The 26,483-nt window shown below is 36.7% G+C and overlaps 1 protein-coding gene across 1 annotated transcript in view; it reads right to left on the reverse strand.

Annotated features, from left to right (window-relative positions):
- Positions 1–549: 549 nt before the first annotated feature.
- Positions 550–26,483, reverse strand: part of cnbd1 (cyclic nucleotide binding domain containing 1) — a 39,396-nt gene continuing 13,462 nt past the window's right edge. The window contains 10 exon segments of the mRNA XM_079863339.1: positions 550–1,062; positions 6,090–6,149; positions 6,460–6,527; positions 6,689–6,803; positions 6,806–6,844; positions 6,993–7,099; positions 14,669–14,801; positions 15,679–15,816; positions 18,010–18,101; positions 20,094–20,239. Coding sequence (XP_079719465.1) covers positions 937–1,062; positions 6,090–6,149; positions 6,460–6,527; positions 6,689–6,803; positions 6,806–6,844; positions 6,993–7,099; positions 14,669–14,801; positions 15,679–15,816; positions 18,010–18,101; positions 20,094–20,239 — 1,024 coding nt within the window. The 3' untranslated portion in view covers positions 550–936.

Below are 26,483 nucleotides of genomic sequence, written 5' to 3' on the forward strand. Positions count from 1 at the left end.
CCAAGACATGGCAGTCTAGTTGATACGACGCAATAATTTAAGATCATTTTGTAGTCTTTACTATATATGTTGATGTTTGTAAATATTCACCAAGATTACGTCAGCGCTGACATGACAGCATACTGTGAAACGCATTCACACATGCTTGGGATAAACTGGAAGTGTCTGAATGGCAACTGAAGGGCTTATTTGCCCTTTTGTCACTGACATGAGAAGCGGTGACAGTAGGAGCACAATGCTTCGTATGAAAAGTACAAAGAAGTCAGCAGAAGTCAGTGATGTGGCTCTTAGCAGCCACCCACAGGTTTGAATCACCCTTGACTGGGCTAAGTAAACGCACCTGGGGATCATCCCGTTTTGTCGATTCATGTGGGTTTAATTGCATCCTTGTGTATCCGTATTTTCAATCCCTCTAGGCAGCTGTACACAGAAAAACCCTGCATATTGTCAGAATCGAAATGCTTTTGAAAAAGAAGAAGGTGAAGGATTATAATGCTGTAGTGAAGGAAATAAACCCCTTGAGTTCTGTTTCTCAGTATCTGTGTCTCTGGAGCGGGTATCAGCTGTGGGATCCAGAAAACCACTTCCAGCTAAAACAGAAGATAATAATTTTGACAGGTCTCTGAATGTGCTCAGAAGCCTGGTTTTCTTCATGAAGGCATCAGATATGTTCATTAGTACATCGTTCAGGGCTTGCATGACTACTTCTGTTTACTAGCTGACTAGGCATCCATAATAGTATTATCTGCAGCAATGACAGAGTATGAGAGCGGAGAGAATGACAGTTTTCATGCAGCTTTAACTGTCATAAACTTTACAAAAAACACAAATGCTCTTAGGGCAGTACCGGATTCATTTCAGGGCAAGAATTTAAGCTTGTATACGAACCAAATTAACCAATAAACCATATGTGTGTGTGTGTGTGTGTGTATATGTTTATCTGCTGAAGTTCAAATGGACTTCTTGGATTTCAGTTTCTCCTCTTGGTCCTCTGTTAAAAGTCCATTTGCCTCTTCCTGGGTGAACACCATTATAAAACAAAGCATCGGAAAGTATCTTGCTCTGAGGGAGAGACAAAGACAGAGAGAGAGAATATATAAATACAGATGGAATCATACTACTATAGATTATGTATTGTAGTTTCACAAAAGGTTTTATTTTAAACCCTTTGATAAGACATACAGTTTGTGCAATGAGGCTTGTCAATCATGTCGACACTAGTTAGAAGAAATGAATGAGAAAAAAAAAAATCCAGTACCAAAATGCCTCTAACACCATGTCTATGCGACCATTGTCGTGCTGCAACAGCTTGAGGCTGTCCACACTGGACAGGACAAAGCTAACGTTGCAAATACTTTTGTCCTTCGTGTGAAAAGTAGTGCAGGCACTTGGATTACAAAAAAAAAAAAAAAAAAGAGCGGGGTATCAGTTAACTGTCTGGGATTTGTCGTGTCGCATTCTGTCGCATCCATGTCTTTTGTCGCATCAAGCCGCTCGTGTCCGGTGTAGACAGTGTAATGTAACCAGATGCATAATAAAAAAACAAATTAATTTCCATATTGGTCAAAGTTGACTTATGCTGGCATGGTGGTGGTGGTACAACATTGCAGGTCAACCAAGTCCACAAGCTAGTTAAGAAATCAATAAAGCAGCAAACTAGCAAATAATGGAATGAAAAAGTCTGTAAAATTTCTGTCCAAGTGCAGTTTTTTTTTTGTTGTCGTAAAACTACAATTTAACATTTCTACTTGAGGATCGAGTTGACATGCTACCAAGTGCTCAAAACAAAACTCTAGTATATTTCAAAGCACTCATATCAACCCAGTACATTGTGAACATGTATATTTCAATGAGCAAAATTTACAATATGCATCAGATGGTCACAACCAGGGCCGTCACTAGCGGGACGAAAGGTGGTGACGGTTCTAGGGGCTCCCGGCTTTAGGTGGGCCCCCACGATTGGAGAATGTGGAGAAATCCCACAGCCCAAAGCATCAACCGGCACCAGAGCCCCGGATACCCCAGCAACGTCCCCTGGTCACAACTAAGGTCACACGGGCTCTGAGGTATGTTTTGGGCAGGAGATGTCTTTACAATTGTCATTGCTATTCTGATCATTTTATTGTGCTATTCTTTTTCCTCATTATCCTCTTTTCCTTTGTTATTTCAGCAATAAAGTATGAATCAACTCCAACAACAGGAGTGTTTCCATTTTCCATCAGCATAATTTGTACAGTGCCATGTGTTTAGTATCAAGCCCATAAGTCATTTTAAAAACCTCTCGTCTGACACCCCTAAATACATGACACAGATTGCAGAGATTTACTGTGTCTGCTTGAAGACAAATGAGTCCGTCCAGAGACCGACTGTTTACAAGCCGCTGGTGTTTATACATATTTTGTACATTATCTGACTATAATAGTATTGTTTGCTTTATGCTACATGGCCAAAAAAGGTTAAACAAAAACATGCACATCTTACACAGACGGTAAAAACACACTCAATTCGCCCTGAGGAGTTTGCATGATTTATGTTCACTATTCATTAATTTATGTCTATTGTTTTCCTACATCTCAAAGCTCACAGGCATGTTTGAGTTCATTCAGAACTGTGTTTCATACTCATATTTCTAAACAGAGACTCCAGAGGTACTTTGTGAACATAATCCAATAAAGTATATAATGATTAACCATCAAAGTCACTTGCACTACACTTATTGCAGTGAAAGTCAACCTAGAATTAAGGTTGAGTATCTTGCTTAAGCAATAGCTCACTGAATAATGTAAATTTTGTAATTTCCTAAACCTCATGTTGCTCATGCATATTTTAACTCGCCACTAGACGCTTTCCCCTGGGTTCACAGACAAGACTTAAGTCCCAGGGGGTGTTACTTTTATTCATTAAATGTATCAAAAGTATCATTAAAGACATTTAAAATGTTACCAAATATTTCTCTTTGAACTTGCCATTCATTAAAAAATCCTGATAAAAAGTATCACATTTTTCACAAAAATATTAAACGGTGCAACTGTTTTCAATATTGATAATAATAATAAATGTTTCTTGAGCATCAAATCTGCATATTAGAATGATTTATGAAGGATCATGTGACACTGAAGACTGGAGTAATTATGCTGAAAACTGAATGGACACAAAGCTATCATATGGCATCCAGTTATATTTGTAATAAGGGTAATTAAGTTAATGCATAGAGGACATTACAAATTTATTTATATTACTGAAGACATGTATCCCACTTAATAAAGTATTTTGCCACATACGCATTACAGACTAATTTAACTACTTAATGACGCATGCTTTCCTTTCTTGACTTCAAATATGAACTGACAATTTGTAAAACTGTATTTAAATCAAAAAAAAAAAAAAAAAAAAATCAAGAAAACTAATGGGAGACCTCACTCTTAATAGCTTATCTGTCAGATTAACCATTAAACTGAATAATCACTGGCTGCAGAAGACCAGCGACTATTTACATTAACCTATTTTTCCTGCCTGGTACCCTTGATGGAAGGCAAACTACACTGGGAACACATGATACAAGCTCCAAATCACATCGCAAAAACTGTTGTTTTAATAAAGGGTGTGTTTCTGTTGGCCTAGTATATGCTGTTCGTTGAGTGTAATGATGAGAGAATGAGAAACAGGTGTGAATGCGCACGGGGCGAAGAGTGGGGTGAGGTTACATGACTCCAAGGAGTTTAGAAAGGCTGGATCTCATACAAAGTCAGTCAAGGAGTATGTACAGAACTAGATGGAAGATACAAAGAATGACTGCATCCTAAATCATTAATGTGTGCAACTGTGCATCATAGAAATATACCTGGATGACATATTATTTTGGTGGTATTTTGTAGTAGGCATCCTTATTGGTCTAATATTGCCCACAACCCATTGCACTACAGCACCACTTACTTTGTTTTTAGCGCAATTTTCCTACGGACAAAATTGCGATTGTTAACTCATGATTTCTGTTCTGTCTGTGCGCACCAATCTTGCACTTCTATATCCTCCTCAACCAGACCACCTAGAGACTTCGGGTTTTCGGCATTATGTTAAGGAAGGTCTAATCTCGGGAACGCACAAAAAAAAAAAAAAAAAAAACATAAAAACATTTACTATCTCTTAGTGTTGTGATCCCATGACGTCAGAAAATTGCGCTAAAACACTCACTGAGTTTTTATTACTTGTTTCTCTGATACCAAGTACTTGCACCAAGGCAAATACTGCTGATACTGATGCATAAAAAAAGAGTCTTTGTAAAATGAGTAACTATAGTCATTAAACATTATAATTTAACTTATCAGGCTGCTTAACATTCATTAATAAAACTACTTTAAATGCTTTAAAAAAAATGTACAAATACAAAATGTCACAAATCGCCTAAAATTAAATGATAAATATAATAAAATATATAACATCCAATTTAATCCAGTTCATCATTTTTGATGAAGATAATGAAGTCTATGATACACATTATATCTATCTATCTATCTATCTATCTATCTATCTATCTATCTATCTATCTCTCTATCTATCTATCTATCTCTCTCTCTATCTATCTATCTATCTATCTATCTATCTATCTATCTATCTATCTATCTGTCTGTCTGTCTGTCTGGCAATCAACATAACATAACATATATAATATAATATAATATAATATAATATAATATAATATAATATAATATAATATAATATAATATAATATAAGCATTTTATTTTCATTATATTACAAAATAATTGAATTGTATTATATTTTATTTTACATTATTATAATTATATCACAGGCTTATAAGCTTTATATGGAATATAAAGGGAGTGATATTACAGTATATAAATGTAGAATATACTGTAGACAGATTATTATCTGACAAGCACATAACTGTAACTTTAAAGCTACACCTGAACAGGAGCTCCAGATGGCACAGTTACATACTGTGAACGATATAGGAACATCTGAAAAACATTTCTAGTGAGCGCTTCTGAGGATCAGAGCACTTCGCTGGGAAATGTTTACACACACACACACAAAGCGCCAGTCTCTTGTGTTTATAAGCGCTGGGAGCTCCATACAGCTCCACGGACCACACACACACTTATAAGATCTCCACTAGGCCGTGAAATCTAGAAAACCTGCTTGCCAGAGAGAAATATTTGAGTGTCACGATTAATGATATAGGACATTTCCACAGGAAATTAATTGTAAGAAAAAAAAACAGGTTCTATAATAAATAACCATGTTGTAGGCCCTATTATGGGATAATCTAGTGAATTAAATACTTTACAACTAACAGGTACTTCATCTCTTTTGATTACTTTCTATTTTTAAAATGGATGCAAACAAAAAAATACAATTATACAAAACAAATGAAAGATAGGTCTGGCATTGGTGCAAAAATACCTTCATATTATGTAATAATTCAGTTAAAAATGTTAAAAGATGCAAACTAACATATAAAATACATAGTTTTGATTCTAAATGTATTGATGCAGCAACTCTGTCTCACATTATACCCCTTAATAACAAGTTGTTCCTTGTCTGGGACCATCTCATGACAGAAAATCGCTCTCATGAATAAATATTGTAAAGCAGTGCTGCTCATTTTCGCTGTGTGGAAATGCATACCAAGGTAAAAGCGATATAGCAATAACTATAGTGACTTGAGTCATGGTTTACAACGTCAAATGTAAAAGCGTTTCAAATGCATTTTGTGTTTACCAGAGAGGACCAGACCATGCTGTGAAATGTCAGAGCGTGTGGGTCTCTCTCGCTTGGCAAATCGGCACATGAACACAGAGACGGCAGAGTCTGGAGTCTCTGAGAACAAAGTCAAAGTTGAACGGGTGTCTGGGAGTACAGCTTATACATCTCATGAACTCAATGCTCGATTTCTGTTTTGTTTTTGTTTTTGGAGCGTTGTTTGGAGGATTTGGAGAGTGTTCCAGAAGGGTTCGGCACTATAATTTACCCCGCTGGGCATTCTCCATGAACAACACACCCTAAAGGAGGACACACAGAGCATTTATGGGTTAAAGGGTCAAAAAAGAAAAATTAATAAATGAACAACCTTCTCATGTTCCCATTTCTTCATCCTCTCCTGTGTCAGGAACTCCTTCATGACTTCCTCCTACACAAAGAAAAACATTCATGAGAAACAAAAAGCACCAAACAGCCCTCAAGGTAAAACAACCTTATATCTGCAACTTGCATTTTATGGTCTATGCAGGAAGAACATTTCATTTTCCAGAATGCTCTACTAATGCTGTTCATTTTTAGGATACGATACAAATGAAATGACTGTGACCATTCTAATTTAAATTCATACTCAAGACCCTATGGGATGTGGCCAATTCAATTTACATTCACACACTAAAAGAGAGCTTCCTGTTCATAAAGGTCTTTCAAATGCTGTTCTCCAAATTCTCCTTTTTTCTTACCTCACTGAGCTTTCCACACATTGGTTGTGCAGTCTGCAGTATAAGAGAGGTGGTCACTGAGTCCAGACCTGTGCATGGGTAAATAAACCTCATTCAGATTAACAACTGAATACAAAACACATGCCTTAATGTGTTACTGCGAGCATGTCAGTTTAAAGCTATTACCTCTGAGGTGTAATGTCATGGTTATCCTTGTTTCTATAGAAAGCAGTAAAGTGTCGCGACTGACCTTTAAGACATTCCGGTGGAATGATTCCACCATGAACTTCAGTGGCAGTGATAACAGCACAAGGGGAGGGCTGGTTCAATAGGATGCTGACCTCTCCAAATGACTGCTTTGGACCTACAGTAGTTTACCAACCAGCACGAATCTGATCCTGCAGCCCTGCAAATCACACACTTTTGCTCTTTTTCACCGAACAAAAATGCATTAAACACTATCATTTGTGACTGAAAAGAAACATCAGTTCATGCATTTTCTTGTATGTATGACATATGCTGTGCATATGGAAGCCTCAAGCTCGTTCTGAAGCCTTTTTGTCAACTGTTTTTTTCAACGATCCCGAGTCCTGAAGGATGTTACATTCTCCACGTCCAATAAAGGCCACAAATGGACAGATCTTTCCCTCCTTCACCAGCACTGTAAATACAGATATAAGAATTTGCTTAAGCAGGAAACAACTAAATTTCCAATTAAATTGTAATCAATAAACAATTTCATCAAACATATTAAATGTGTACACTGCCGTTTAAAAGTTTAGAGTCATTACGATTTTTAAAAAATGAAATGTCTCCAAGGCTGCATTTACCTATTAAAATACAACAAAAACAGTAATATTGTGAAATATTACATATTTAAACCCTTTAGATTTTAATATATTTTAAAATGTTAATTATTTCTGTGATGGCAATCATCCTGATTTAGTGCTTCTTAATATTTTTGTGGAAAACATTATACTTTTTTTCAGGATTCTTTGGCGAATAGAAAGTTCAAAAGAACAGCATTTATGTGAAACAGAAATCTTTTGTAACATTATAAATGTTTTACCGTCACTATTGATTACTTTAATGCATTCTTGCTGAATAATAATTTTTTTTTTTTTTTTTATGTTTAAACAGTCGAGTAGCTTAGAAAAAGTAGGTTTGTAATATAAAGTATGGTTTGAATAATACAGTATAGTTCCAAGCTTTCTGTTCTATTTTACAATATCCAGAATGCATGTGGCACACAGTCGCACACTTTTGTTATGAATGGAGCACCTGGATGACATACAATATGTGCCAAAATGTGCATTATGCAACCAGAGAACACTAATGAACCCCACAAAACAATGCGCTCAACTTGACTTTCCATTTCCACAGCGATAAATGGATCAAAATATCAGCATCAAATTTTATTCAATTTTTCTTCATTATTGGATTGCTTCATGCAACGCACATACAGCAAAATGTAATTAACTCCGCTGTGCATAATAGCACCACATTAATAAAAAACACAATACATTGACTCGCGTCCTGTTTTCGATCATGACCGTGCACGTTTGTGATGACGCAAGATGAACGAAAATGCCAGTGTAAATGCAAGTGTGAAAGCACCCTTAATTGTTTGTCGCTCATTGCATCAGGTGCCATGCAAAAGCAAGGTATTCCCCACCGTATAACTGCATCTCAATGTAAACCAGAAGAGACCCAGGCAGGAAAGAATGAGAAAAAAAGATACAGACTGTTTACGACAGAAGTAATCTATGTTTTGGCAGCAGCCCCAAAAGCGGTGGATTATTTCTTATTGTGACAAACCTGAGGTTGGTTTGTGGAGGTGAGGATTAAATTGATTTACAGTGAGCCTTTAACATCAGGGGGGAAACACTGTATATCAGCCTTGACAGGTAAATCCCATCTCTGTGAAGCAGGGAGCGGGACAAGCAGAGTCCATTTGTCTGGCCGCTGACAGAACCTAGGCCTCCACTTCAGAAGTGTTAGAGGCAGGAGGAAGTCGTGATTCAACACAGAGTTTTTAATCTCATCCTTCACACTCTCCCTCTTTTCAGAGCAAAACTGCCGTTACTATATTATTCGCCCACTCCGTATGTCTTCGCAAGCCATTAAAAAGCAAATGTCTGGATCACTTGGGAAATCACAGCAGGCTCTGGTACACGCCGTTTGTCTTCTTAGATGAACACGCCGCAGTCACACCTCCTCCCGCAGGGCATTAATATCCAAAATTCTGCATTTCTGTACTGCACAACACTATTATTCCTGTAGAACAGCATAAAACTGTTGCTCTGTTACGCAACTATACTCTTCCAACTTCCCTACATCGGCAGTATCACTTTAAAATCCCAAAGTATTTTGGAATTTTAATCAAAATTATGCAAAATACAGTTTCATGACCTGAAAGAAAATTTTCTCAATTTACCATCATTGGCCGGAGTGGCAAAGGGTAATTATGGCCCATATGCCCTTAAAAAACGTTGACAGCTTACCATGTATCATATATGTATCAACAAAACAGTACTATGGATTACTTTTTTTTTTAAAATAGTTTTTTGCAATACTTCTGTTTTTAAAAATGTAAAAATTAATATAAAGTAATCTCAATGTTATAAGAACAAAAATAGAAAATGCATATATATATATATGAAGAGTTCAGATGCAAAAGCCTCTAAGTGCCATCTGAAATTTTCTTCTAGAATGATCATTTTTATCAAGCTTGTATATTTAAGTTCAGTAATTTCACTTAAATGACAATTCATAGGTAATTTTCATTGTCATTTAAGTGAAATTACTGAAATTAAATATATGAGCTTGATAAAAATGATCATTCTATAAGAAAATTTCAGATGGCACTTAGAGGCTTTTGCATCTGAACTCTTCATATATATATATATATATATATATATATATATATATATATATAAATAAATAAATAAATAATATGCACAAACCATTCGAAAGTCATTAAAAAAAAAATTATTAAGAAACTAATACTTTTATTTAGCAAGGATGCATAAAATTGATCAAAAGTGACAAATATATATATATATTTCAAAAAAAAAAATCTGTTCTTTTGAATTTCCTGTTTATCAAATAATCCTGAAAATAATCCCGGTTTCCATAATACGGATAATAATAAGTAATGATGCTGAAAATTCAGTTTTGCAACACAGGAATAAATTGCATTTTAAAATGTATTCACATATAAAACAGTTATTTTAAATTGTAATAATATTTCACAATATTACTGTTTTTACTTGATCAAATAAATGCAGACTTGCATTTATTTATTTGAGAAAAAAATCTTATTGACCCCAAACCTTTGAATGGTAGTGTTCTCATAGCATGTTATTTGGAATTGGAAGTGATAAAACTGTTAACTGATATACATTCTATGATAAAAGCTGAAGTCAATGGTAGAAAATCTCTTTTAAGGCGAGACACTATAGGTGAATAGGGTACAATTTTAAAATAATAGATATCATCATGAAACTTCCTCAGTTGATTACTTACACAAGTATATAAAAAAAAAAGTATTACAAGTTTTAGAAATTTGTATGTTTAATTATGCAAATTAGGCATTATCTCATTAAATATGCACGATTTTGCATATATTTTCGGTAGATAGATCTGAACATAAGATAAAGCCAGGTGCAAAATTCTTTTTTCATTTTGTTTACACACAAATTTCAGACAAATTTGTTTACATTTCAGGATATATGCTTTCATTACCTAGGAAATCAAAATATACTGTCCATAGCCTTAAAAAATCGATTTTCACCATATTTTTTTATTAAAATGTCCCATAAATCAGGCCAGGAATGATTTATTAACAAATCCCTCGGAAAATATCTTCAGAATACTGCTAAGTGTATAACTGGAAAGTTTTGTGTACATATTGGCTGAGATGTTTGTACTGGAGAATGACAAAAAACTCATTTTGAGAAAACGGCAGTTAAAGATTTAAATAGCTCTAAATGAGATTTCTCATTAGCTTTAAATCCCCCTTTGGACATTCACGATTGGTTACTGATAGAAAGGAAATGCCCATATTTGGATTACATAGCGTTGTGCAGGAGACTCAAAGCTTTACAACGACACCGGTCATGACAGACTTCAGTAAACAGACGGAACTCGGCATGTCGCGTTGGAATGCTAACTTCTTGGTAAATTCGAGAGAAACTTACTGACGCAAGTAAACAAAATGTAATAAAATAAACATCTTAATGTATATTTTCAACGTTTTCTTTATAGCAGCTTGAAAGAACACATATTGAAGGAGTAAACTAGCCCAAAATCTCAAAACTGACCACTGCATAAAAAATCGATGTTTTTGCCTGCCGTGTCTCGCCTTAAATAATAATAAATAATAAAAAATAATAATTGGGTGGTTAAATATTACCATGAACATTGACTTCATCAGTGGATATTCTCTGACTGGGTGGGCCAAACAGCAACAGATCAGTAAACTTCTGCTCAGATAATCAAAAACAGTCCTGCTGGACTGGATATTTGGACTGCAAGTCCAGCCATGGAACATGATGCAAAGATGGCTAGAAAAACCTGGACCTGACTGGATTCATAGCCTAGGGGTGGCAGTCCACGCCAGAGTGAATGAGAACAGGACAGCTTTGGACGCAGTTTGACGCAGTCCAGTGATGGAGACAACAGGCTTTTGTTTGACATTAACCTGCTGTAGAACAGAAGATATTACAGTTTACAGCTCATGTCTCTGGAGAGGCAAACTGAGACGTCTTGAGTAGCAAGACTGATGAACTGATTTCACTTCTGATCTTCAATGACATGTTTAAGGGGAGAATTAAAAAAAAAAAAAAAAAAACTGGGGAAGAAGGGAGAAAAAGACATGAGACCATTCTTACAGTGAGCAAAAATCAGATGACACAACTATAGTTAGAGTGGAGATGCATCGATAAACATCTGTCCACACTGTGCCTATCATGCCCAGTAACTGTTCCACTCTCTGGATCACTTTTAACAATCTCTCTACAAAAAAAAAAAAAAAAAAAAAAAAAAAAAACACATACATTGGCCCCCAATACCACAACAAATGATTTACACTATTTTCTTATCGGAACATATCGGAAAAACTTTAAAACAAGATTTACTACAGAAACAAGTATAGAAATAAGTGCAGTTGGGTGCCCCTAAGAAGGCTGTAATGGAAAGGAGAGTGTTAATGGTTTGAAATTTGTGGTTTAGCTGACCGTAAGAGTCAGACAGCTGAACAAGGGAAGTTCAGTGGCCTCTGGATCATTGGTTATACATCACAGTCAGGAGGAAGTTCAAATGAGGACAATGGCTTTGGTGAGGCAGGGTGGTCATGGGTTGTTAGGCCACAAGTCAAGTTTGGTCCACAATGAGTCATCCAAAGGGAAAACCCATTAGGGATTTCCTGCTCTGCATGCTCCCTGAACTGGGACGCTGAGTCCATCGTGTTCACATGTGAATTATCGTCATTCTCACACCTGTTCTCACAGCCGTGTTCACGTGTTGTGCTGCTATCCAAGGTGCTGAACAGTGTGCAATGAAAGTGTAAAAGAGAATGACTTCACACCGCACCATCACCTCCAAACACACACACACACACACACAAAAGACACTACAAACACGAGACACTACAAACACTCCAGTGCCTCCACTGAGCTTTAAAGTTCCCCTATTACAATTCTGTAGTTTTGGAGGTCTCCTGCAATAGGTTTACATGCATCCAAGGTCAAAAGATATTTATTTTCTCATACTATACATTGCAGCATCACCTCTTTTCTCAGTGCCTGAAACGGTTCGATAAAGATTCAGTCTCTCTGAAAACCATAGGTTGTTGCATTATGCAAATTTGTAACAAACCTACATAGGTTCAAGCGGGAAGAAAGACAGGAATAACTGACGACACGTTTCATGAAGTTCAGAATCGGTTCTTTCTTTTGGGAGATAATAGCTCCATTTATCATGCACTTTTACAATCACAAACAGCTATATTACTCAGTATATGGAAAGGTAATACTAATTTCCGAAAAAGCATAATAGGGGCATACCTTGATCTGTAAAATAAACTAAACATGACAGGAAAATGTTTCAAAGAGTTGCTCACACCACACAATTTGATGACAAATACTTTTTAGGGCTGTCAATTTAGCACAATTTAGTATGGTTAATTACTTATAAATATATAACATGAAAAATTATATTAATAATACTATTATATAAAACTAGTACAAAATATAATAATAATGAAGCGTAGCGTCAGTTCTGGCAGGTCACGTTAGTCAAGCTCGCATCAGCTGACTCTCAGCTGATCCACGTCTACCTATAGGAATGCGACGCCTATCACTGTGTAGATATATAAGCTCCTTCAGTATTATCAGCAGCAGTCAGTCTTATCCATGCTAGGCTGCATGGATGCGCAGGGAGTTCTTGCCCTGAACAGAACCATACCACCAATCCAAAATGTATGCTAATTGTCAATCGTCTTTGATGATAGTGGTCCTGACAGAAATAATAATAATAATAAAATTAAGTGTTTAAAAAACATGTATGAAACCACACCTTCCTAATTAGAAATTTTCCAACCCATCAGTGTCTTGTATTTTAAAAAACGTTTTTACTCTAACTTGAGATAATGAAAAAGAACAAAGAATTAAGCAATGGCCAAAAATGTCTGTTCAATTAATTACTTATCTGCCACAACGTATGAATTATCTTAATTTGGCAAATACTGACGAGCCGTTATTCATGATCACTATTTTATTTTAATCAGCATGTACTTAATTCAGTTTGATCTTTAATCAATTGACATGCCTAGTGTATTTATTCACAAAAAACTTGTTTTATGCCAAGCGACAATGTTGATGATGCCTGTTGGATGAAATACAGCATTTCCTGATGAAGTTGGTTCAAGAATAGCCACCCCTCTGCCATCTGAAATGATCAGGGCTCTCGCACATCCATCAGCTGTCGGCTGCACACTCAGATAAGAGCCAATCAATCTCCTCTCCCACACACCTGTCTTCCTCTCTAATCACGTCTCGTTCCATAGGTCTCTCTCTCCGTCTGATAAAGAACAGCCATGATATGATAGCCCAACCCTCAGCCGAGCCGGATAAACTGTGAGCGCTGATATATACAACCAGGTTTCAGTCTGCAAAGAACAAGACCCCAGCGCAGTCGCATTGGTTCTCTAACTAATAGTTATGCAAGTAATTTATTCTTAGTTGTTCAAAAGTAATAATTTCACATTTCTAAGACCACTAGGTTCAAATCTGGCCTGTGATGTGCCCTGTTCTTTATTATATTGAATTACATTAAATACATAAATATTATTTTATTCGATATTTTAAGGATCACACACACACACACACACACACACACACACACACGAGTTAGATATTAGTGTATGAACTAATCTATGAACCATGATTTTTGTGTTTAAGTGTTCACACGTTTTGCAAAGATGTGGTCTAGCGTGGAATGATCTCACTTAGAAGTGTCTTGAAAGAAAACAGATTTACTTTGTACTTAAAAGCTGAAGCCTTTCATTAAAAAGGAAGATCCAAATGAAGACGTATAATTGGAGGGAGGATAGGGATAATGGGATGCAGCCACAGAAGAGGAGATTACAGCAACTAAATAAAGATTTCAGCCATGATAGCTGATCTCCGCCCAATATCTCAATGCAACCACAGCACACCATATGCCTGCTTGTCAGCTCCAGGACAGGAACTGAGATTGAACAGCCTACCAGATTTTGTGTTCAATTCAGATTCATTCTCGTGCATATATGAGAGACTGCATACAAAGTCTTTTCATGCGTATTGCAGCTCAAGTTGAGTGAAATCAGACATGCAAACACAATTTGAGCATTCCTGCAATGACACACACATAAACATATGCACCTAAATGAATATCTGGGTTTCGATATTTCCCAAATGAAGCGTAAAAGCAGCCGTCCTGGTAATTAAAGTCAGCTGTGTGGGGTAATGGTAGCAGCTTGTATTTTTCTCTAATCATATTCGAGTGCTCTCCATCCATAAACACATTTATTTAGGGGCAAACATGTTGAGTATCGTACTAAGTGAGGAAAACCATTATGCCATCCAGGTGCTAAGCATCAGTCAACAGAACAAAACTAAACTAAAGCGTGTTAGAGACTGCTGTGATTCATTATGTCAGAACATATTCAATCAAGACAACCACTTACCTTGATTAGCAGGGAATGTTTTTAGCTGAATGTTGTCGACCAGGTGGTTGATGGAGAGCTTTGGCCAGTGAAGGTACAGCTGGCAACCCTGGATCAAAGACATTTTAACATGATGGTCCTGTGCCAGGATGTCCTACAAATAACAATCGACAATTGTATCATTAAAGCTCTTTACACCTGGTATTAAGATGCATTTTGGTCGATCGAATCACCAGCAGATAAGGGAGACAGTCCCATTTACACCTGGTGTTTAAATCCGTCTCTTTTGTCCACTTTCAACCACTGTTCTGATTTCTCAGAGGGAAGTGTTTATGGGCAGGTTAATCTATGGGCTTTTTCAGATCTTTTGATCTAATGCACGAAGTAAGTTCACGCAATTAACATCTGAACGTGACCGGAGACGACAAGAAAAAATATGGAGAGCAGAAGCGTTTGTTTCTGCTCTGACAGCCGCAGGACCATGCCGAACGCTGTGAGTGTGTGATCAGGAATGGTGAGAGAACATTGTGCTTGGTACGTTTTTCGACTTCAAACCAAACTGGTCTTCATGTGGCCGTTACACTACAAAAGCAATCTGGTCGAATGCGTTTTCGACTGTTTTTCACCTGTATTTAGAGTCATCCACTTGTGATCCGATCCACCGAAACGCAACCTAATACCAGGTGTAAACAGGGCCATTGATGGTACAATTTTAGAAAACATACAGTAGCTAGGGATGTACAATATATCTGTACCATATCGGTTATTGGCCGGTATTAGAGATTTTTTTAATTTACTGGTATTGGATAATATCTGTAATTGGATATTTAATTGTGCATGGCCATTTGCCCTATTTTTACATAATATTTTTTTTACATTTTTACAAAACAATAATGTGAAATGTAATCTTTATTTCTCAGCAATAACATATCAAAAACACATAGCTAATGTAAAATATCAGTACATCCCTAGCTTATAATTATCAAAGGACATTAGTCTTTTGTGTTATATTAGGTATCCCGCTGCAGCACCTTTTTTACTTTCTCGTATCCAGAGCGAGATATTTTGAGAATCTCGCAGGTCTCCAGTGTCAGGACACACTGCATGTTGGCATCTCCATCTATAGCATTTGCAGGTTCACAGGATCCAAAAGAACCTCCCACTGCAATCTAGACCAAATCCAGTACACTGTATGAAAAGCTTTACAAAACGTTGTACAAGAGGATAGAACTCAGGGACATTATTTGCTTATTTATTTAATTGACCCTGCACCAGTTTAGTTACTGTTTCTAGATTTGGCCAGCTTCACTACTGGATGCAATACTTGAATAGATATTTATATTCTTATGTGGGATGGAACAAACGGTCACATTAGAATGAATGATTTCTTCTAGTTTTCTTTAAAGAAATTGTTGAATTGCGCACTTAACTACTTTATACATAACTATTCCACAATATTCTTAATTAAGGTAGGCCAATTGCGAACAACTGTGACCACTATGTAAAAATTAACGTTAACTGAAATTATATTAATTTACCAAGTCAATCCAAAGGAATCACAATTTTGTAATAAAGGGATGTTTTTTTGTCCAGCTGATGAACGATAAAAACATTGACAGCCAAATCAAAATTCATTCAATTTGAAAGTGTGCACTGCAAACTTTCAATTGCAGCACGCTAAACATAACGTTTTCATCCGTTGGAGTGGATGTGAATACCGTATAGTTATCATTATAGTTTTCATTCTTGGTGTGAACAGACCTTAAACTGTACAGCCAAGGCCAAAAGTACTGGTAGTGACCTAAATTTTGTGTTTCGCAAAGTTTTCTGCTTCGGTTATTGTGGTGTTGATTCACATTGTTTCTAGATTATTGTGCAGAGTGATCAGATGCATTTTAAAAATTGCAAAAAGCTTCATTGGCCAAAAAAAAAAAAAAAAAAATTTTCTAACCCAAATCATATCATGATTGGATGATGAGGAAAGTGATTGGATTATAAGAGCAGACCGACTGCTATAAAAGGAGAGAAGAAGTGCTTCCAATCATTGTGCTCTTGTTAGCAATGGTTACTTCCAAAGAAAGATGTTCAGTCATAATCACTTTGCATCTTACATGCTAGGAAATTGCAGCAAAGAATATTGCACCTGAAAGAACCATTTGCCGGATAATCAAGAACTTCAAGGAGAGAGGTTCAACTGCAGTGAAGAAGGCTTCAGGACATCCCATAGTGTCTAGCAAGCATCAGGACTGTCTCCTGAGGAGTCAGCTAAGGAATTGTGTCACCACCACTGCAGAGCTTGGTCAATATTGGCAGCAGGTGTGTGTGAGTGAATCTGCACACACAGTGAGGCCAAGACTTTTGGACAACGACCTGGTGTCAAGAAGGGCAGCAATAAAGCCACTTCTCTCCAAAAAAATCAAGAACAGTCTGAAATTCAGCAGGAAGTACAAGGATTGGACTGCAGAAGACAAAGTTATTTTCTCTGTTGAAGCCCCCTTCCAACTTTTGGGGATATTTGAAACTTTTGGAGGAGAAAAGGTGGACGCTACCATTAGTCCTGTGTCGTGCCAACAGTGAAGCATCCTAAGACCATCCATGTGTGGGGTTGCTTTCAATCCAAGACAGTGGCCTCTCTCACAATTATGCCCACTGCCAGGAATAAAGAATGGTATCAAAACGTCCTGCAAGAGCGAATTCTCAGATCTATCCAGGATCAATTTGGTGATGATCCGTGCATTTTCCAGCATGATGGAGCACCATGTCACAAGGCAAGAGTGATAATGAAGTGGCTCAGAGATCATTACATTGATATTTTGGATCTGTGGCCAGGCAAATCTCCAGATCTTAATCCCATAGAGAACCTGTGGTCAATACTCAAAAGGCGAGTGGACAACCAGAAGTCCACAAATTGTGACCAACTCTAAGAACTAATTAGGGGAAGAATGGATCACCATCAGTCAGGATTTTCCTAGAATCTGATATCCAGTATTCCAGAACAAATTGCAGAGGTTATGAAGAAGGGTCAACACTGTAAATATTGACTCTTTGCATATATTGAATGTTTTTGCCAATAAAAGCATTTAAAACCTATGAAATCCTTATCATTGTTTTCCAGTAAATATTACAAACATGTGAAAAATAATCTACGAATACTGAAGCAGCAAACTTCGCAAAACACAAAACTGATGTCACTGCCAATACTTTTGGCCACGGCTGTAGATTAAAAAAAAGCAAAAGAATGTCAGAGAATAAGGTGGTCAGCAACAATTGCCAAGGTATGCATGGTAATGTTTTTAAGGTAAGGTAAAGCAGAGGGCCAATTTAAACTTAACAACTGACAGCCAAGTAGTGTAATTTTCTACCATAGAGGCTACCCAATCCTCTTTAATGGTTTCATGCCTGAACGGTTTCACTGAGCCCTTCAGAATGAGGCAAAGTCCATTATGTCCGAAAACTGTAAACAGAAAGAAAAAAGGAGAGATAAATAAGGTAGAAGACAACATACTCAATTTGAAAACTCTCCACTCAACCGTTACGGTTCAGCTGTTTTGGGTCAAAACACTTTACGCTATTATGCAGGCGGGCAAGAGGCTGACTGAATCTTATCACTGTATCTGTTATGTGCAGAAATAGTGTAGAATAAGATTCCACAAACTACAATGATTCAGAACGGAAAACAACAATAGAGATATGTCATACAGTCGCTTAGAGCCGGCCTCATCCTAAAAAAATGAGTAAATGTAAAAATGGATGCTGGCTGATGGGTTCTGAAAGTTTTCTTGCATTCAACTTTGTGAAATAAACCCAAACAACTGCATTTAAATGAGCAATTCTCTCTGCTGCTGTTGCAGTGAATTTCAAATTTAGGGGCCATTTACACGACACAGTTATCAACTAAAAAGAGAAAACTTTTTATGCGTCTTGGCCGTTCATTTATGAGACAATGGCGTTTTGTGGGCCTGAAAATGCAAACTTTTGAAAACGATACATTATCATCTCCGTGCAAACTATAAAAACACAAATCCGCGAAAACCTCAAAATTATTTTGAGGAATATATACAGACACTATGGAATGAGCAGTTTTCATATCCTTCAGTCATCTATCTATATTTTAAGACAAATAAATCACCTTGACACAAAGATCTGAATGAGATGAAAACCTGCTCTATGAAAGCAAACCCTCAATATACGAAAAACAGACAGAGAAATCTCTCACTCTTCACACGCAAACTTTTCAGCCTGGCGCAGACGTCTATCAACAGCAAATCACAGTGTTTATGCTCTGTAATCATCTACAGCTAAAACTTGCATCCATAACGAAGCCCTTCCCCCCTCCATCTGTGACATACAACACGCCACAGCCATTACCACCACTCCAGACGAATCAATAAAGAAATCTCCATCTCCAAAACACCAGACGTTTGCAAAATGGTAACCATCAGAGTGGAGGCACGAATTCATACTTGCATCAAATTGTCTTTCCTTTATGTTTTTGCTTAGTGGCCTTGAAGGAACATGTGGCTGTTATTGAGCACAGATTAGCAGACGAATGGACACATCGATAGAAAAATCAAGCATGCGGCTGGGCTCTCAACCTTTTAGAAACGCATCCAAACACTTGACAATATTCAAAGGCAAGACTGAATGATGATGTCGATGAAAGATGTGTTCGATTTGTCTTGATAGATCGTGTTGCATGAGGCCACTAATATATAATATATAAAACTAACAGATTTGAAAGAGAGAATCTTCTTTGGAGAGTGATTTCAAAGCCAAATGTTTTGCAAGGCTCTGCATCCGAAGAAGCCAGTGTGGTAATACTGTTTATGAAGCCTATATATATCATGGATAAACTGTTCTGAATCTAAAAAAAAAAAAACATGCTGAGCTAGAAAAAGGAAAACTTCTAAAGATGCACAATTCATTTATAAAATGAGGGTGGTAAATTTCCCATCTGTCATTGTACAAAAGCACAAATGGTGGATGAAAATGATAGATTAAATCATCTCCAGATGAGACTAAGTCAATCCCTGTCAAACAGCCATGTGATTTACTACACTCTTAAAGCATTAGTTCATGTGTTATACCAAGTCTTATGGGTTATTATTTTACAATACATACTAAGCAATAACTACTTAAATTTTAAATGGTTTTTCACACAAAGCTATTGGATGAGTTCAGAAGACTCTGAATATAGTGCATGGATCAAATGAACCACTTTTATGATAACTTTTTGGTGCTCTTTTGTCCTTCTATTATACTTGAAAATAACGGCCAGGATATTCTTTAAAAAATTCGTACAAATCGTTATTTTGTAAAAAAGTCAAATTTTTAACAATATGTTGGTGAGTAAATGATGATGAATGTTCATTTTTAGGAGTACCAATGCTTTCAGAGTGTATGCACTTTAAGAGTGTGACTGTGTGTGTGTGTGTGTATATCTCACTGATCTGTCCGCGGTCCCAGGTCTCAACGGTGGTGACGGTACTAATCTGTTTCAGCTCCTGCGAGCCCAGCTGTGAGGTCAGACTGTGGATTCCCTTCATCAGTTTATAAATGACATGATGCTCTGACTGGGATCTCTCACTAGGGCTGCAAAACACACAAAGAATAACAAATTCATTTTTCAGGAGACTAAACACCAAACTCTATTCAATGGGCGTTCACACCAGTGTTGGGGAAGCTACTCTAAAACTGTTACTCTTTAAAGCAATTAAGCCACAGACAAACTACCTTTTTGAAATTTTCCTTTCGATTTATTTGATATAACTTATTTTTGTAATCAGGGCAACATTTCTCTGGCACAGAAGTAATTTACGTAAGTAAGTTACGTCACGTCACACAATACGATACATGATATGATGTTATGTTTTGTTATATGTTATGAACTGTCTAATAGTAAAATAGAAAAACTAAATGAATATAAATGAAACTATCCACATTAACTAGTTAGTTGACCATAACATCTGACTAGTTATATGAGCTTCACTTTCTAGTCATTATGCTCAACTGATTCATCTCGAGACCCTTGAGCACTGCAGTCTACTAGCAACAGCTACCAGTGACCAAAAGAACAGCGATTTAGCGACCTGCAGCAATTAAATCGCACATTCAGAGTCCATTAAAGACATTCTTTAAAAGATAAACTGACTCAAAATCGAGTCTCATCTGCATTAAAAGTAAGTGTGTGTCCTAGACAAACCCCTGCAACCCAAACAAAAAACTCCTTAATCTTTTTACACCCTTTCTGTCCTACAGGCACCATCTGAGATAATGAAACCTGAACACTTGCTGTTAAGAAAATCCTCTGCATCATGTTATTATGTTTAAAGCTAACTCTTAAGGGAAAACTAGTGTCTTAAGAGTGTGATGATGATGGTTTTAGCGTGGTGTCTAGTTCCATGGGCATCCAAGAGATAAAATCTCAAGCGCAATAGCCGGGGAGGAGTTTAGCTATCAAGACCCCACCGCTGCCAGCATGAGTGAGTAATCACAATGCCGATAGACTGTGTGCGCACGAGTTTGCTTATGCTGGATGAAGGTCAAATCCACCAATCAATCCTTTGTGAGCGCTTGCGTGTGCTTGTGTGTTCAGTAAATCAGTGTCAGTCTCAGAGCCGGCTTCGGCCTTGTATTGGAATATTCCATCTCTAAAGTATGATTGACATCCACCAGCCTTTCCATGCCAAAAACAAGAAAAACTTCCTGTTATTGCACTTTATGAAATATTATATTTTCTGAAATCTTGAAATATTAAACTATTTAAGTATATGTATATGTGTGTGTATGTGTGTGTGTGTGTGTAAAGAAATATTACAGGTGTTTAATAATTTTTCTAGTGAATGTTTTTCAATGTTTTGCTGGGAATATTGTTTTAATTCATAAACAGTTTATGGGTGTTTTTCTATGTTTGCAATCCCACCTTCCATCCCGTCTTTTGTAACATTCCTTTAGTAAACAAAAGTCAATTCCTGAGTGACATCATCCTCCAGGAAGCACTAACAGTAACAAAGCACTAACATCAGTGAATATAAGTAATGTATTTGAGGAATTCTTTAATATTTTATGATATTATCTAATCTGTTTTCCTAATTTCATCCTGTTTGTTAAAAATCGCAGAAATCAGCAAACTATCAAAATGTGTTAGTTAGAAAACACCCAAATTTACCTAAAGTATGTTAACTGTTAATCACAAGAGCTAACATATTTCTGAAAGTCTGTTTACCTTCCAAAAATTACTACACAAGCTTATTGATTTGAGGTCAAACAGTACTGCACAACAGAAATGACTCACCAAAGAGTCTCCAAACATCTCAAATGCATTATACACCTACTTTTTTTTATTTTATCTTTGATACACTCCAGACTACAAATCAATAAACTCAAATGCATTTGCTGTAAAACACTACACAGATGGCAGAGCTTAGTCCTAATAGCAATAGCAGAGATGTACAAGCGTGAGTTTACAATTTACAGGAACGTTTCACATACAGTTTGGCAGTCTTAATTTCAGGGTTCAGAAAACATCCTCTCTGCACCAAGTTTGTAATTCCCCATCCCTCCTGCCAAAGCACTATGTGGATAAAAAGAAACACATTATGCAGTTAAGATAATGGGATATCATATTTTACACTGTGGGTCATTCCTGGAGTGAGAGCAGAACTGCCTGTTAAAAGATACAATTAGCAGTAACATCATCTATCTATGGATGGGAATAAGGCAATGTTCATGTCAGGTCACCTGATCAAGCCCTGATTTAAACATTTTAGGTCATTAAGAGACATTATGGAAAATTCTGATCTTCCTGGTTTCTACAGAACGAGCCGATTCAAAATTGGTGACCGGTACCAAATTCGTTTTTTTTTTATGAGAATTATGAAGATATGTCAATAAACTCCTCTACAAAATGAGCAAACCGCTTCTATGGTCAGTGGTACATTTTTTTATTTTTTTTTTTTTATAGAAAATTTGTCTAAAGCCATCTTGATAACGCTGCTAATTCATGGAAGTAAAGCTCTTTTTTGCATTTTTAGCTCAAAAGAATCTGTATATTTCATGTTGGTCTGGCTGATAAATATGCACTTATATAAGCAGGGCTTTCCTTGAGACACTTTTGGTTTTACATACAAAATCCACATATAATTACTCAAAAAGAGAGATGATTATAAAATAATGCAACAGATTTATTACACAAAATTAAGTTTAAAAAAAATCCACAGAAAAGCTACTTGCTGTCAACAAGCAAATCACTTCCAGAAAGCATTTTTGAGTCAATTATATTAATCGGAAAAGCCATGGGACCAGGATGGGAAAATATTTTTGCCTGCTACTACACACAATAGCTGTAAAAATTCTGGTTTTACCAGCTATTGCGGCTGGTGAGCTGAGATTTGTATCAATTCAGATGCAGAAAATGTTAATGTATTGTGGTTAATGAAAGAACTGGTTAATGTAGTGTATGGAACTAAAGCCATAGGCTTTGTAAGTCAGATCAGATCTCTCTTTGATTGTTAGTCTAAGAATACGGCACTGAAGTCCAACCAGTCAGATATGCATCTCGCCAGCTTTTCTTCAAACCTGAATAAAATGTTACTTCACTTTAATAAAAGTGCATTGTTGCGAAACAACAGCATTTCATGTCAAAGGCCAAATTAAACCTGAAAACCATTTTCTATGTTGAAATTTTGCTAACCGATGCTGACTAGGAAATGGTCTCTGGCTTAATTCCAGGATCCTCATTGACATTTCCATATACTTCCATTAATTATGAATTCTCTGTAGATAATAATAATAATTGCAAGCTTTAATCCCTCCATAAGATTCTAATTAACTGGAGGGAACTTATCACTGAATGAATGAGTAAAAACTGAATTATAAAATATTTTTTGTGAGAATATCTTCTGATTGCGGTACATACAGAGCCTGTGGTGCTGAATAAAAACAGCAGAAGTGAAGGAGAGAATAAAGCAGGAAAGAGCTGAGAAAGTGAGGAAGAACTATTGAAATCCCAAAAGTCCCATTCTACAAAACAAGTGCCATTTGTATTCTTCATATATGTGCAAAAAATTACCAACACAAATAGTAGTTGATACTAACTTTTACAGTCATTTTAATTTGTTTAATTATTTTCTTTTCATCATGCAATGCATTTTTGCCCTCTGCTTCTCTTTGATGTATTAGAAAATATGCACATTTTGAGGAAAGCAAAAGCTAGCTAGCAATTAGTCTTTATTTTCTATAACTTTTGGATTTGTGGAAAGATCAGCATTACAGCATTTGCCCTACAAAGATTGGCATGTCAACTTTAACTGTAAAACTGTCAACGTTGTTGTTTTTTTGAAGACATAATTATGTATTAAAACTTAATAAACAATGGAAATGATTAACACTTAAAGGGATAGTTCACCCAAACATTTTTATTATGTCATCAATTACTCACCCTCATGTCGTTCCAAACCCGTAAGACTTTCGTTCATCTTCAGAACACCAATGAAGATATTTTTAATGAAATCTGAGAGCTTTCTGTCCCTCCATTGGCAGCTACGCAACTATCACTTTGATGCTTCAAAAAGTTCTTTAAAAAAAAGCTGTTTTTGGGGTCAGAATGGCCAGCAAACTTAATACAAATTCTAAAGAACATTTAATTTTTGATCAACACACACAACAGTTATGGTAAAGGGAAGCTCAATCATGATTGCTTGACGTGCGAGAACCAATGAGATTCATTCTTGTTTGTTACGTAGCACGTTTGAGCTTCCACAAGGACCTATGAGGTTCATTCTCGTGTTACACAGGACGTTTGTGCTTCTACAAGAGGTTTGTTCTCACACGTAAAGCTAGTAGGGTTAAGCTTCTGTTTATGTTCGCTGATCAATGTTAATATGTGAATAAAAGACTTAAATCTGTTCATCATATAAAGCAATTGAGTCTCTTCAGAAAATTTAGACTAGACCGCTCAATTCATATGGATTAGTTTTACGATCTTTTTAAAGCGTCAAAGTGGTAGCTGTGTATAGACTGTCAATGGAGGGACAGAAATCCCTCAGATTTCATTAAAAATATCTTCATTTGTAATTCAAAAATGAACAAACATCTTACGGGTTTGGAGCGACATAAGGGATGGTTGACAGATGGCAGAAATTGAAAAAAGCAAAAAAAGCAAAGAATGAGCAACAATAACCTCAACAAAACAAAGAGAAATGTAGTGTCACAAAGAGCCTACAGCAAAGACACTCTCATTTCACCTCCCGTGAGAAGGGTTAAGGACCGTTCTCCATGTTTGTGCTGCTCAGCTCGGGAGACAATTACAGCCGCATCAGAGAGGTTTCAGTGGCCAGCCGCTTTCACTGAGCAGCTTTCACGGGTCTGTCGGACAGCGAGAGGCTTTGTCTTTCAACAAATAACTGTAATGGTCCTTATCTGTGGAGCAGGCCGCCTTTACAACACTATCTTATCAGCCACCAAATACTTTCCTGCGAACTATCTCCAGAGAATGCACCAGGAAAATTGCCACTAAACCGAGAGCAGCCACTGACATAAATCACTGAGAAAGAGGTACATCGATAAGGGCTATCTCAAAGTTAAAGTCACAAAGCTGTTTTGGGGTTAGAATGGCCAGCAAACTTAATTCAAATTCTAAGTGCCACTTTACTTTGAAGATAAAAGGGAAACCTTCTCCGGGTAATCAATTCAATCTGAACGTGCAAATCTCCTTGCTGATAACCTCCACTGTCTTTTCTTAAATTGTCTTCACCCTTTCTAGAGCTCAAGTAAAATAGGAGGTAAAAAGTCAAGCCAGAATTTAGAAGAAAAAAAAATATTTAGCTTTTCATCCCTTTTATGCCACCAAGAATAGACAAGCTCTTTAAAATCCAGCAATGACTGGTCCAATATCTGTTTTATTGGAAATGTCCAATGCCACATCCGTCATGCACATCAGATTGCAGCAGTCTTATATCCCTGCTTAAAGAGACAAGAAAAATGGCGGTCCAGGTCGGTTTATTCTGGTTAGTGCCGGTTTAGTGCTAGTCTTAAAGGGAGAAGATATTGGTAAAAACATTGGACCACATTGACTTTCATTGTATGGACAAAAACAAGACATTTTACAAAATATCTTCTTCTGTGCTCCACAGAAAAAAAGAAAGTCATACATGTTTGAATGGACATGAGAGTGAGTAAATGATTTCATTTCATCACTGATTGACAAGCAGATTATGCTGGTTGCTAGTCAAGCAAAACAGAAGTGCCAAGTTTGAGAGAACTAAACATGTATTTGTAACAGTTAGTTGGTTTTCTGTGATTTGGCTTAATTGAAATCCACCAACCAGAGCTTGGCTGCCATGGACGTGTGAGAGAGACAGAGAAGAAGTGATCCGTTTCCTCACGTGTAGCAGAGTCTCAGTTTCACAGCTGGTTCTGAGGTTCTCCTACTAACAGCCAAAGTCCCGAATCCTGACAAAACAGAGCTCAAGCACAAATTATAACTGTCAGAGCTGTTAAATAAGACTCCACAGCCAACACGTGTGTATGTCATCAAAACTGGGAACGTTTTTTTGGACCAAAACACAACTCTGTGAAAACAAAACCATTTCACACGCCTAGCAGGAGATTCTGTTAAATGGAAAACTGAAGTCATTGTTCAAAAAATACAACAACACATTTTCAAACTTGATATTGCATCTCATAAACATTTCGGGCAAAGTGAGGAGGTTTGTCAGCGGCACCCTGTAGGGATCAATCATTCTTCGAAATTTCTGCCATAAAATCATGAAGAAAAGGCATTAAGACAAGTGTGCAGCTTTCTGCTTTGCATTTGTTTGGGCCAAACACTCACCAA

This window comes from Squalius cephalus (genome assembly GCF_949319135.1).
Source record: "Squalius cephalus genome assembly, chromosome: 25".
NCBI lineage: Eukaryota > Metazoa > Chordata > Actinopteri > Cypriniformes > Leuciscidae > Squalius > Squalius cephalus.